This window comes from Cydia amplana, chromosome 10 (assembly GCF_948474715.1).
Source record: "Cydia amplana chromosome 10, ilCydAmpl1.1, whole genome shotgun sequence".
Classification (NCBI taxonomy): domain Eukaryota; kingdom Metazoa; phylum Arthropoda; class Insecta; order Lepidoptera; family Tortricidae; genus Cydia; species Cydia amplana.
Genome location: NC_086078.1, coordinates 1,226,974 through 1,241,230, shown reverse-complemented (window position 1 = coordinate 1,241,230; position 14,257 = coordinate 1,226,974). Strand labels below are relative to the sequence as shown.

At 35.3% G+C, this 14,257-nt stretch overlaps 1 protein-coding gene across 1 annotated transcript in view; it reads right to left on the bottom strand.

The window, feature by feature from the left end:
- LOC134651474 (liprin-alpha-1) overlaps nt 1-14,257 on the bottom strand; it is a 215,324-nt gene that overhangs the window by 5,811 nt on the left and 195,256 nt on the right. The window contains exons 12-23 of the mRNA XM_063506585.1: nt 14,134-14,256; nt 12,984-13,067; nt 12,449-12,607; nt 11,750-11,860; nt 10,444-10,532; nt 7,571-7,586; nt 6,644-6,786; nt 3,820-4,000; nt 3,096-3,223; nt 2,702-2,904; nt 2,357-2,515; nt 1,653-1,767 (exon numbers count right to left, since the gene is read on the bottom strand). Coding sequence (XP_063362655.1) covers nt 1,653-1,767; nt 2,357-2,515; nt 2,702-2,904; nt 3,096-3,223; nt 3,820-4,000; nt 6,644-6,786; nt 7,571-7,586; nt 10,444-10,532; nt 11,750-11,860; nt 12,449-12,607; nt 12,984-13,067; nt 14,134-14,256 — 1,511 coding nt within the window. The remainder of the gene's footprint in view (nt 1-1,652; nt 1,768-2,356; nt 2,516-2,701; nt 2,905-3,095; nt 3,224-3,819; nt 4,001-6,643; nt 6,787-7,570; nt 7,587-10,443; nt 10,533-11,749; nt 11,861-12,448; nt 12,608-12,983; nt 13,068-14,133; nt 14,257) is intronic.

Genomic DNA, 14,257 nt, shown 5'->3' with positions numbered 1-14,257 from the left:
ATGAAATAAATAAAAAAAAAACAAATAAATTATATTATTTACATCTATTTTATTAGTATTGCATTTTAGTTTTTATATAATATTATAAGTATTAGTTTAGTTTTTAAGTAGGTTTATTTTAATTTTAGTTTAGGTTTTAAATTTTTAATTCATAATTTCATAGTTAGTTGTAACTTTTTTTATTATTACCTTTTAAGTTAAATAAATGAACTTTATCCTAAAAAATAAACAAAATAAATAAAATAAATAAAATAAATAAGATAAATAAAATAAATAAAATAAAATAAATAAAATAAATAAAATAAATAAAATAAATAAAATAAATAAAATAAATAAAATAAATAAAATAAATAAAATAAATAAAATAAATAAAATAAATAAAATAAATAAAATAAATAAAATAAATAAAATAAATAAAATAAATAAAATAAATAAAATAAATAAAATAAAATAAATAAAATAAATAAAATAAATAAAATAAATAAATGAAATAAATTAAATAAATTAAATAAATAAAATAAATAAAATAAATAAAATAAATAAAATAAATAAAATAAATAAAGTAAATAAAGTAAATAAAATAAATAAAATAAATAAAATACATAAAATAAATAAAGTAAATAAAGTAAATAAAGTAAATAAAGTAAATAAAGTAAATAAAGTAAATAAAGTAAATAAAGTAAATAAAGTAAATAAAGTAAATAAAGTAAATAAAGTAAATAAAGTAAATAAAGTAAATAACGTAAATAACGTAAATAAAGTAAATCAAATACATAAAATACATAAAATAAAAAATAAAAAAAAATAAACAAAATAAATAAAATAATCAAAATAAATTATATAAATAAAATTAACAAAATTAATGACAAATAAAATAAATGAAATAAGTAAAATAAACAAAATAAAAAAATAGACAAAGTAAGTAAAATAAACAAAAACATTAAAATAAACAAAAACATTAAAATAAGCAAAATTAAAAAAAAAAATACAAAAATAACAAAATAAACTAATAATGTTCTATTAATAAATTAAATTTTTCTTTTAGTAGGTATTTGACTGACGGCACATCACTAAATACGAATGTAGCAAACCAATAAGCAACCGATAATAAAGGTTACCATAACTGAATAAAAACCGGTTAAAAACCCCTAACAAAAACCCTAACGCGATGGGGTTTTGAGATTAACTCGGTTAAAGGTTAAGGTTACCGTTTCAATAAGCTTACCGTTACAATCAGGTAACAGTATGATAGGGTTACCGAATGATACGGTAACCGAATTGATTGGGTTACCGAATGGATAGGATTAAGCGTAAAGAGGGGTTTTCCGGTCCTTGCTAATGGGTAATAAAGAAATATAAAAATACAAAAACACAAATTTAAAATAGTAAAAACCGGTTATGGCCCTTGCAAGAATATGTCAGCAAAATGGACTAGAAGTAAAATTTTCACTTTAAACACTTTAGTTGATGTATTTTTAAGAAAAAAAAAATTGAAACAACAAATTAATTAAAACAGTGTTTATATTACGCATTGCGTAATACGCAGTCAATAGAACATGATTGATCTTCAGAAACTAAGATTATATATAGTATTTTTACACTACTGCTATAAAATTGTTTATGCTATATAATTATAAGTAAATCGGGTTTACCTATGGAAGCTGTCGACCATCTTGAGCTGTGTGCGGAGATCCCGCTTGGTGAGGTGTTCCAGCATCCTCGCGTCCACCAGACACTCCATGAACGTCGTGCGGTATTGAGGTAATCCTGCAACACAAGTTATATAGCTTAGTAATATAATTCCCTTATACGGTTTTGTCTCGATGAACAGAGCAAACCGTCTTCAGCATTCTTAGTGCTTCAAAATTGAGAGCTATGTTCTCCAATACATGTGACGCGTAGTCGCTATAATCCGCAACATTTCAGCTTAATTTCGAATTCTTATGGCAACGAATGTAACGATGTAGCCTATTTTGCGCCATCATACTAGGGAATGCTCCCGGTACTGAGTTTGTATGACGAGAAGCGGGAATTCCCGGTTCCGGTACTGTGTTTGTATAGAAAACCAGTACCGGGAGCACTCCCTACATCTTGCAAAATTTAATTTCAAATAGGGTCAAATAACTATTTGGACTGTTGGACTGTAAATAGTCAGGGTGACGAGTTGACGACGACTGTAAAAAAAGTCAGGGCGAGGGGAAAAACGGCTTATAAATGAGACGGTCAGGCAAAAAAGAGGGTTACACCACTTACAACTTTTCTTCGACGGGTTTATTGTGAATATGATTATTACCGGTTTGTATGGTTCTGAACCGGTTTATCAGCGTAAAATTTCAAAACCCCAAAACCGGTTTACCTAATGACGGCAGCCAGACGTTGCCGATCCATTCATGGTTCATATCTCCAAAGGCGAGGGCCGCACATGCCGTCCCTCTCGGCGCGGACGGGGATGTGAGGGACACCATCTCTTGGATCGCTAGCCGTAGCTTGAGCCGGTGTAGGGGGTTACTGATGCCTGAAATCACAATATAACAGTGTTCTTAGAAAATGAAATAAAAAATGTTAAGAAATGAAAAGTATTTTGAAATGTTATATTTATTATATTTCAAAATACTTAATGTGGTTAAAATAATGCAACAATTTCATTTAATAACCATAACAATACAGTATGTAAGATGCTGTGATGGTTTTTTTGGCTTACCAATTTCTCTTTGTATCTCCTGATCAGACAGAGCCGACATGATGGCTCCGCTCTTCACATTAGCTCGGCACGCGGCCACATACCAGGCCGGCATGCCCACCCATAGCTCGAGCCACGCGACCACGGTAGGCCCGTTCCATAGCGCGAAGGGCGTGCCTGCGCGCATAGCTTCGCCTAGTAGTTCGTGTCGGTAGTCGCGGTCTCTGCGAAAACGAGAATATTCTTTTAGAATCTAATTGCGACATTTTATTTTGGAGATAAATTCATTCAGTTATCAATTCAGTAGCAAATTTTTAACAAGGGCATGTACGAAGGATAAATGATTGTCGCATTTTATAAGGTGAAGTTATTTACCCAATGGTGTCGCTCTCATACAATCTGAGACTATACTTACTTGCTCTTATTGCGAGCGTAGTCTTGTACTAGAGGCGCGGGAGCTGCCTCCGGCGCATCGTCGGCTAACGAAGATAGTCCTAACGAAGACGCGGACGACAGCGATCGCTGTTGTCCGCCTTGCTGCATCTATAAGAAGAAAAAGAAAGCTTAGTTTATTTAACAATCTCAGGCAAATGCAGTGGCCGGGTTAACTTCTTTAACGCGTTTTAAAAAGATAAGGACAAGTTTTGGCCGAAGGAATCCGACCGAATTCAAGCAATTCCGACCAGTGTGCGACCCTGGGAATACGTAAAGTTTGGTAATCATAATAGTTTAAAAAGTGCCAAGTTAGGTTTGGCTTATTGTAATCCTGAAGGGTGTAGCAGAGAGTCTACTCGTACGGTCACCATCAGATATATCGGCCGAGGTGCTCAAATATATCTGAACACGCACTCTAACGCCTTGACAATAAAGACGTTCTCAGATATTTGTGAGCACCTTGGCCGCTCCGATATATCTGATGGAGACTGTACAATTTAAAGCTACATAAGCTTTATTAGGTTCGTAACGAATAATCACCCTAAATTAAAAACCGGTTTAATTGTATGAAAAGGTTACCGGTTCCGGTACCGGCCTTTACTCACTTCATGTCCTGTTTCTTATAAGGAAGCTTAGAATACGACTAAGATATGCTCATGAACTCTTGACTTTAAGTAAAGACGAGAACAAATAGCAAAACTTACCGGCATCCCAGCCTTCTCTTTTTTGCTAAAGAACCTCCCCAACGAGCTCTTGATACCCCGTTTCTTCTGCTGATGCATCGAGGCTATTGAAACAGCCGAGGCCGCGGCCGCAACCCCTCGAGGGAGGCCGGGCGAGGCCCCGCCCCACGCCGTGAGGCCGCCGAGGGACTCTTGACTCGAGCTGCTGGGAACACTGACATTTAGTGGCCTGGAAATATAAAAGGAATTTACTAATTTGGTGTCGTGACTGTGTAGGGTGGAGAATACCGGGAAAAGTATAAGTTTGGAATGAAAATACGTCTAGACCTAACGAATATGCAGTGAATGCTCTAAATCTAAAGCGCTGGATTAGGACACGCCTTAAGGCATAAACAATTTTGTTTTTACAGTTACTGGTCACAAAAGTTGTTCTCGAGCTTTACCTTATCCCGAATTAGTTTGTACAGTCAACTTGAGAAGTATCGAATATAAGTTTTATTAACTCTGACAATGAATCGACTGATATAGACGTCATAGGCCAATGCTGATGATTTTTTTTTTATAATTTATATGATTATATGCATTAGCATAGATGCGAGCTCGCTAGCGCCATCTTACAATGACTACTGGTATTTAGTATTGTTATTGAAATAAATAATCGTAAATGGGTAAACTATCCAGTAGTTTTAAATACAACCACATCATAAATTGTTCGGGTTTATGCGTCGTTGGACTAAAAGTAAATATGGCGATGTATAAAAATGTCTAGATATAAAATAAAAATTGGTCCGAGTATTAGAAAGCCAATACTTCAAAATGTTTAAGTCTTATCAAGTCGGAATATAAAAATGACTACTTTCAAAGTATACAAATGTCTAAGTCTTATCAAGTCGGAATATAAAAATGACTACTTTCAAAGTATACAAATGTCTAAGTCTTATCAAGTCGGAATATTAAAATGACTACTTTCTTTACATAGGTCCAGGATTATAATAATACATATACGGAACAAATTCATCCCCTCGTAACATCTAGTTCTTAAATTAAAACGAATAATATTCAATAAATATGAACAAGCTAATAGATAAGCGATCAACAAACAAGCTGAATTCTAAACAGACAAACTTTTATCTATAAATTATTAAAAAAAACTGAGAACATTTGAAAATATATTTATTAATTATCTTCAAAATACAACAGACGACCTTCTTGAGAAAGCGATTATTGTTATTATTTAGCCATTTATTCCTTAATAAATTTTACATGCATACATTTTCATTTCTCATAATAAATATAACAAAGAGTAATTTTAAAATACATTGCCATATTTACTTTTAGTGTCGCAACATATTTATATTTGGTCTAATATACAGATGCACATTTTTATACTTCGTCGAAATTATATACGCACGAACTTATGCAAGTAGACATTTTTATACATCGCCATATTTACTTTTAGTCTAGTGCCGCAACATATTTGTATTTGGTCTAATATACAGATGCACATTTTTATACTTCGTCGAAATTATATACGCACGAACTTATGCAAGTAGACATTTTTATACATCGCCATATTTACTTTTAGTCCAACGACGCATAAACCTGATGTTCGTAATAATATAAATTATGTGACCTAGCTCTAAATGTTTAAATCTGATATTAATAACCAAACTAACATATATAGTTTTGTGGCCACACATATTATATTATATTTTAAATAATTTTATTGTCAATATTAGTTGCCTGCGCGCCGCGCTCCCGCGGCGCGCAGGCAACTAATATTAACAAGTTTTCTTTTCTTCTTTAGGTATAAATGTTTCTGGCCTACGACATCAAAATGGAATCACTAAGGTACCAATAGCCTCTACAGCAGGAAGGGGTCACACTTAATCCATTAACATACCCATTCGTTGGTGCTCTTTTTAGTGTTGATTGGCGGAAATAATTAGACTTCTTAGTAATTCCATTTTATTTAACTTCCATGTTATTTAACTTACACAAAAATATGTTTTTTAAGAACTTTCTAAGCCCGATAATTCAAGCCCGGCCAGTAATTAATCATTGTATTATTATTTTTTAAACCAAAAGATAAAATAATTAACCGGTTTAGTGAAATAACCGGTTAACCGGTTACTTCTATAATAATATTTTAATTGGCGCTATTCGTCGAAAGCATTGACATATTAAATATAACTCGCAGATTTTACTAGACTGGGATGATGAAATAAATAATTATCCAATATTCTGTAAACATTCGATTTGACACATATTTTATGCGGCACGTAACTAAACAGTGTGTCCGGACAGTCGCAGAGGGCGCTAGCGAGCTGACTGTCGGACCGACTCGGTCGGGCCAGACTCGGTCGGACCAGATTTAGTCGGGTCTGAATCGGTCGGGTCGGTTTGGGAACGAGGGTGCACCTGTGTATTGGGATGCGCGTCATAGATCCTGACATTATTGAAGTCCTGGCGGCGTGCGAGATAAAACATGTTATGAATACGGAGTTTCAGTTAGTAAATATAGTAAAAGAAGCGATAAAAAGAAATAGGTACACACACTTTGTATCAAACAAAGGAAAAATCTGATCGCCAACAAATTTAAGTAAGTTGAGTCATTTGATTACTTTTACAATCTTTAAGTACATATGTACAAACAACACAATTTCTAGGGCGAAAACATATGTAAAGTACAACAAATTACAATATTATTGTTATGTCAATCTGTGTACCTAATTTAGACGGGCTAGTCGAATGTTAACTTACGGAGACACTTTACTGATCTATTATTTTTATAATTGTAACCGTATTTCTTATAGATATCCACTACCTAACCGACAGTACTCACGAGTCATACGGCGCGGGATAATGCGTCCTCAGTCGATCCCGCTCGGCGTGCAGCGCGCGCGCCGCCCGCTCGAGCCGCAGCGAGCGCGCCGTCAGCGGCGACTCGGCGCCTTCTGCCGCAACGCCGTCCTCGCACAACTGTAACTGTTGAACGTGTTATTATTGCACGTTGCGATGGTTGTAAAGTGTTCTACAGAATTCTTATAAAAGTATTACAGATTAATTTCAAGATGAGATCTACCTATCTATGCAACCACAAGACAAACTGTCGAGCAAATGTGAAAAATATAAATGAACAGCAGAGGTATTTCTAACATTAGTTAAAAAGTTAGTTTTCAGTGCGATCTGATGTAGTTTCATTTCTATGGTTACCATAGCAACCTTAAGATAAATTGTCGCAATAAAACGTGAAAAACATTGACGAATTACTTCCTGAGCAGTAGTCGGTGGGATGGGCAAAGAGTTATGATTAAAAGCACTATGTTACCGATGGGTTTTCATCACAAGAAAGAATGCGAATAAAAAGGGGCTGGGATATGTCGTGTTAACTAAATAATACTAACATATGTATGTTTACATGGCTAATACAGGATGAATACTAACAGTACTAATGTTTTAAAGTGGAACTGGAAAGAGATTACAGACATAAGTAGAAGGAAGAAATATGAAGACACATATACATATATATATATATATATATGGATATATATATGGAGGTTACATGCGGAGAATATATTAATTAAGGAATATTCAAATATGCTCTCGTTATATATCATCGGTATCTCATCGCACACTACAATTTATATTATTAGGGATTATACGAATAAGTTTAATATTAAATATGATACTACACATGTTTGTTGACGGTCTAGGAATACAATAATGTTAAATACATCTGATTTTATATTATAACAACCGATTTCAAAACATAAATCATCAGATGACTCGAAGGTTTTGAAGTCGGTTGTTTTGTGTTGATTTAAATAAACACTAGTTATTGTTTTTATATATAACATATAAAAGCTTCGCCTAACTACTTTTCAAAGCAGTGCTGTGCCGTTTGCAAAGCGTTTATTTTAATTTTAGAGTAGGTATACAAAACTAAGCGATATTAGGTTTAAAGTAGTGTCCGACCGAAGGTTCGGTTTCGGTTTCGGTTTCGGCCAGTTTCGGCCAAAAAATCATGTTTCGGCTGTAGTTTCGGTTTCGGCCAAAAAACGGCCGAACCTTTCGGCCGGGCCGAAACTTACGAAATGGCACTTCGGACAAAGACCAAAAGTTGGGGAACCTCATTGGTACGAGACGGGGTTTGTACCTTCGGATTGAAAGTCGCACGCTCTTATCGCTAGGCCACCAGCGCTTAAGGAAATACATAATAAGAAAACTATTGTAATAAAAATAAATGTGGATTATTTGTGTAGTAGGTATTACTCGTTAGCGGTTTAGGTATAAATGTTTACACATTGTGATTTAAATTTCAGATACATAAGTCAAAAAAATTAAGACATTAGAACCGTTTAATGGTGATTTTAAGCAGGGTCGGATTAAGTATGTCGGGGTCCCCAGGCAGTGCAAGGTTTTGGGGCCCCCTACAGTTAATTCTGCATACAGCATGTTCTGTTGTTCAGTACAGGGAAATAAGTTTGCGTTTTTAATTTCAATCTTCAGGCGTTGGCCAAGTATCAGCGGGCCTACCACGAACCACGTTCGACGTGTTACCTCCCTGTCACACTTACGTTCGTATTTACAAGTGCGACAAAGAGGCAACACGTCGAACGTGGTTCGCGGCGCGTGGGGCAGGTGAAGATCGGTACCCGGCCTTGCGATATTGTTAACGAAAAATTTCGCGCTCGCTGCGCTCGCGTTTTTGGTTGACCCTATATTTAGTGAATGAATAGAGTTAGACCAAGAAAATTCTGCAATGATTTTTGTAGCATACGCAGTGCAACTAGTGCAAATGTTATTTATACGTCATAATTTCATAGAAGTTTTGACGCTTAAAATAACACTTGCACTGCGTGTGTTATCAAAATCGTTGCAGAATTATCTTGGTCTAACTCTAGTAATTTTCATAAAAACTGCTGAAGTAACATCAATTTCAAGGACATTGGGTCTTGACAGGCCCATAATATGTGTGTAAAAGCGGTTTTATGACATTTTTTCAACGATTTTAACAAGTCTACAAAAGTTTCGGTTTCGGTTTCGGTTTCGGCCGAAACTAGAGCCAAAGCCGAACATTCGGTTTCGGTTTCGGTTTCGGCAAAAAAACATGTTTCGGTCGGACACTAGTTTAAAGTTTACAGATTTATCATCATATATATAAGTAATATAGTATTTAAACATGGGATAGCACAATAAATGGTAAAATATGATATTCTACACATAAATGAATATTTCAGTCGATCAATGATGGATGTAGGAGACCAAAACTGATACTTAACCCTTAAATGCATGATGTTTTGTATAATTTCCTAATAAATTGAAATAGATGGGTAATATTGCATAGATTGTGGGAAAAATAAAGAAAAGTTATAGTAATTAAAAAATAATATATGCATATTGAGCCACGGGCTATCAAAATATACGATGTAGATCTACATAATAATGCATTTAAGGGTTAAATTGAAATCGTAAGAATATAGTGTGTCAAAGGTCTGTTTGATTTCAAACATAGACAGAGAGAATCATACTATCTTTGTCTTACACTAGTACTAGCACCCAAAAGAAAAGGATGAGTATAGTTTTTTTTGTTCCTATTTACTGACAAGATTTGGTTGACCCAGTATATTTATTTTGCTACATATGCTATAATAAAATGCTTATGATTAAAAATTCATATTGAAGGTAAATTCTATGTTTCATTCGCTGCAGATCTACGTACACCTAGCCGCAAATTTCATGGCCACATTATTAATAATTCATTCATAATCAATTCATGTAATTACAGCTCACTGTACATGGATCTAGAGCAATTGGCAAGTGATAAGTATAGTTATAGGCTTACTCGCAAAAACATGTCATTTATAAGATAACTAAGCTAATCCATAAATATGTATTTGACTAATTTGACATAAATTTACAAGCTATGTTGCATATTAAAGCTAATTCTAAATACATTTGGTGTTCACTCAGCCAACATGGACGCATATAATTGTTGTTGAAGCTGTTTTCGTGAAGGTGCACTGCAACTGACAAGTCAACCAATAAAAAGACGCAACGGAGCTAAGTGTGATAAAACTTAATTTATTTGGAAACTTCGATTCAACTTAACTAACATTTGTCACAATTGAATCTTGTCAGAAACCGGTTTATTCATTGCAACCGGTTATTTTGGCCAGCGTCCGATTATTTTACACAGTGAACTCGTAATTCTTACAACCGATATACCTTTACTAGGCGGTCCGATTCTTTTTAGCTAATTTTACCAAATAAAGATTCAATATTAATTATTAACTAAAATTTAATAGTATGTACCATTCTCAACCAAAAGAGCACACTTATTGTCGGTTGTCAAAAAGGTGCTATTTCCATAAAGGAGCTTCAATTTGAAATCAACCTTATCAATAACCGACAATGTAGTACTTTTTGGTTGAAAACGTCACAGTTGACCACTGATAGCCTTTCGCGGTGACTGAGGATCGATTGTGACTGTTTTATTTTTATGTTACCTCTGAGCTGCGACATTTATGAATCAATGTAATTATTTTAAAGATTATTCCTTAAGTCAAGCTTCATTTAGCAGTAATACACTTTTTAACATTGCGTCTTTTAATATGTTCAAAATCACAAAAGTAGCGTTGCAAGCGGCGACAGACCTGGCTGGACGGCAGGCTCTCGGATGACGGCGGGGGGCGGTAGTGCGCGTGCGCGGGGGACATCGACGCCGGCGCCTACGTTTATACACCGTTATTGAACAAACGTACAACTTAACCCCTTAACGGACCAGATTATAAGAAATCCTTAATTCAAGCCTCATACCACCTTATGTCCTTTAAAGTCCTAAAAATACTGCTTATGGAAAAAATACAAAAAGATCTTCTAGGTTAGTAATATTTTCATTAAAATATCTGTTTTTTTTATTGTGTCCTATAAAGGGTTAATGTACTACTAAATTATGTAAGTTGGTGTTACCGTCGATTATATAATCCATAGGTTTTAAAACATCTATAGATTATTAAAAATCATCATACACATCAACATCGAGTTGTTTCAATCAGTTTTTCTCGATGACACTACATCACGACGCATGTCGTGGATAAATACAGTTTACTTAATTATCCATGTCACCTGTCATCCATTTTAATTATCTGATTGAAATAATCTGTTTTATAAATTTAGGAACTTTAACTCAGGTACTTACTTATATAACAATAAATATGTATGTATGAGAATAAGTGGTACAAAAAGCATCACTAACATGGGATGATTTTGTGAAAGACAATACGGAATCATTAATAAGATATGGTAATAGACAATACACGTACATACCTACATTATGTAATAATATGTCTTACTGTAATAATAGTTAAATAATTATTGAACAATCTTTATTCATTTATTAGAGCAAGTATTTATATTAAATAAGGGTCAGAACCGGGTCTTATCTTATTATTATTGGAATATTTCCTTGAGTATTTTAAATTTCATTCATTTTATTTTAAGATTTGTTTTACATAAATAATTTAAGCACTTTTTTCTACCTTTCTAGTAAACCATGATTAACCTAAACAAGGAACCGGTTAATTCGTAAAAGTTTACCGGTTCCTACCCTCGAACTGAAGCGTAACTTACCGTCAATGATTTATAACTCAAGATAGGTTATAGGCGTTCCAAAATTGAAGCGCTTAACTTGTGACAAATTGGACAAGTTGCCTTTAGACGCGGCTGGACAAGCGAGAAATGTGCACGTGCTAACGAGCTCCCGCACACCGAAAGAGAAAGAGACGACCTTATGTTTAACAACGAGTGTGACTAAATTGGATGGAATGAGAAAATTAATCAAAAATAACAGATTTCTTCGTAGGCACAGAAATAAATATGGAAGTATTTTTTGTGCTCCTCAAGTATGAGTATAACCTATCTATGGTTATATAATATCATTGCTTACCGTATGATATTTGTGTATGGGCGCGAGATGCGGCCGCGACGGTGAAGCGGCGAGGGGGGGCGAGTCCCCGCGTCGCGACACCACGTTCATGTGCTCGTAGCTGCCCACCTGCTAACGACCACCAATGTTACTTGACACATACTAACTCGAACCATTTTAAACTATACCCAAACATACCCATCGGTAGAAAAAGGCGCGAAATTCAAATTTGCTATGGGAGATCAACCCTTCGAGCCTATATTTTTTTAAATTTGCCGCCTTATTCTACTGACAAAGTAGCTGTGCCAGAGTATATGTATGATTAGAAAACTTAATTTTGTTCTTCGCAAGTGTGATGAAGAACAGGAGCGTAAGAACAGTTTTCTGGATTTGTATATAAAATCGCTTAGACTCACAGGTCCCATTTCGATTATCACCGCAAATATGTAGTTGCTCTGAATATCAGCCACATTGGAATATATTTGGTGGAAATCATGATACTGGAGCACTTATGTAACGTGGTGGCGGTACAAAGCTACCGATATAGTGCATAATTATTTTTCATCGATTTTTCTGGGAAACGTACGAACTTGACTTGCTATTACAATCACTCTCGGTACAAAAAGTACTGAGGTTGACAGAAGTAGCATGACAAATACGAACAACTCAATTGTGTCTCCTAAGAACCAAAATATTCTTTTGTTCTCTGCCTCTACTGACCCGGGACTCCAGCTCCTCGGCCCTGGCCTCTGTGCTCTGTTTCTCCTCTTGAATGAGCCGGATCTCTGTGTTGATGGCATCGAGCTGCTCTTGTAGCATCAGCGCGAGGGCTGCTGCGTCCGTGTGCCCGCCTTCTACACCGCCGTCTGATTCGTCGTTCTGTAAAAAAACTTATTAAAATATACAGACAGACTAGTTTTTGATTAATTTATTTTATTTTTACAACAGTTTAACTGTAACCAAGTAACACGTGTCAAAAATAGCGTAATTCGTAATCGACAAAATATAATCGCGTATTGTTATACGCAAAAATGTCGAACTGTACAATAACAAAACTGTACAATATGTAGGTGGCTATATGAGAGCCGTTCTGCCTTTCCAGGCATTTAACTATTACCTATGACATTTGGAAACCCATTAAATTTAGATTTTTTTTGCACATAAATACGGCAAACAATAGAATTATGCGAGGTAGGATAAATGCTTGTCTATTTGTTACAATGTTATGTGTATAGTTGATATACAATGTGTTTACCTCCGCGTCGCTGGAGACATCGAAGCCCTGTTGAACATTGGCTAGTACGTGAGCTTGTTGTAGCTTCTCCCACGACCCATCCAACTGTAGACAAAATAATTCAAAAATATGTTAGGTATATGTATATGATACCGTGTATCCACTACTGCAGCGATCGACAACCTTTTAGCAGCCAAGGGCCACATAGTAGTTATCGAAGTTGACGCGGGCCGTACTTTGTTCATATTTATGACTTTATCAGACGTTGTCGTTTGTCAATATTACATACAAAATAGCCAGGGAGGCACGCGGGCCGCAAGTGACGGGTTCACGGGCGGTTGCCGACCGCTGCACTACTGCATGGACTCTTCCTTATTTGCAATAAAGATATTAAGTATTGAGTATATAAACGATAATTAAATATAGCTTTTTTGGTTGCTCCACTTGCTTCGGGTGTAGTGCACCGTCATATTCATCGTTAATAATCCAAACGTGTAAGTACATACAGTGTTTCCTAACTCGAGAATTAACAACACAACTAGTAGGTACTAATTGAAAAGTACGGTTCGGAACCGGTTTTCATTATTTTTTGGAAATATTTTTGTTATTACATTTGTTTGTCATAATCTATAAAACAAATCAAACCACTTCGTCATCATCAATCTATGAAGCAAACGATTAAGAAAAAAATACAATGACATAAACCAAATTCAACTCACAAACCGGTTAAACTGTATGGAATAGGTTACCGGTTTCGTTCCTTGACCGTATATACGGAAGCGAACATACGCGTATGTTGTCAATGTGGTCATGAACGACTCATGTTGATCCATGTAGGGTCCTAGCTAAATTGGTTGTTAAACACTTCTATTGAATGTCTAATTTAGCTAGAACCCTAAATGGCTTAACAATCACGGACGTTCGGTCGCTGTCATCGTGGTCGAAATCAGCAAAGAAAGGATGACGGTGATGATGATAATTTAGTGACTAAACCCACGCTTTCCTGCTTGCCTGCCTGTGACTACGAACGTAACGTCACGTTCGAAACGTCAGGTCATAAATAAACGTAAGCTTACGCAATTAAGTCCCGTGTTAGTTATATAATTATAAGAGAAAATAGTGTTAGTTTAAATCGTATATTTAGTGACTAATAATTGAAATAGTTTGATACCTTAGTTTGGAAGATAGCTTGTGGTGGCGGTTGCGGAGGGGCGCCCGGCGAGAGCGACCTCGTGAGGGCATCAGTTTGCTGAATATTAAACGCTATCTCTTGTTGCAGCATTTGTCGTTTCAGC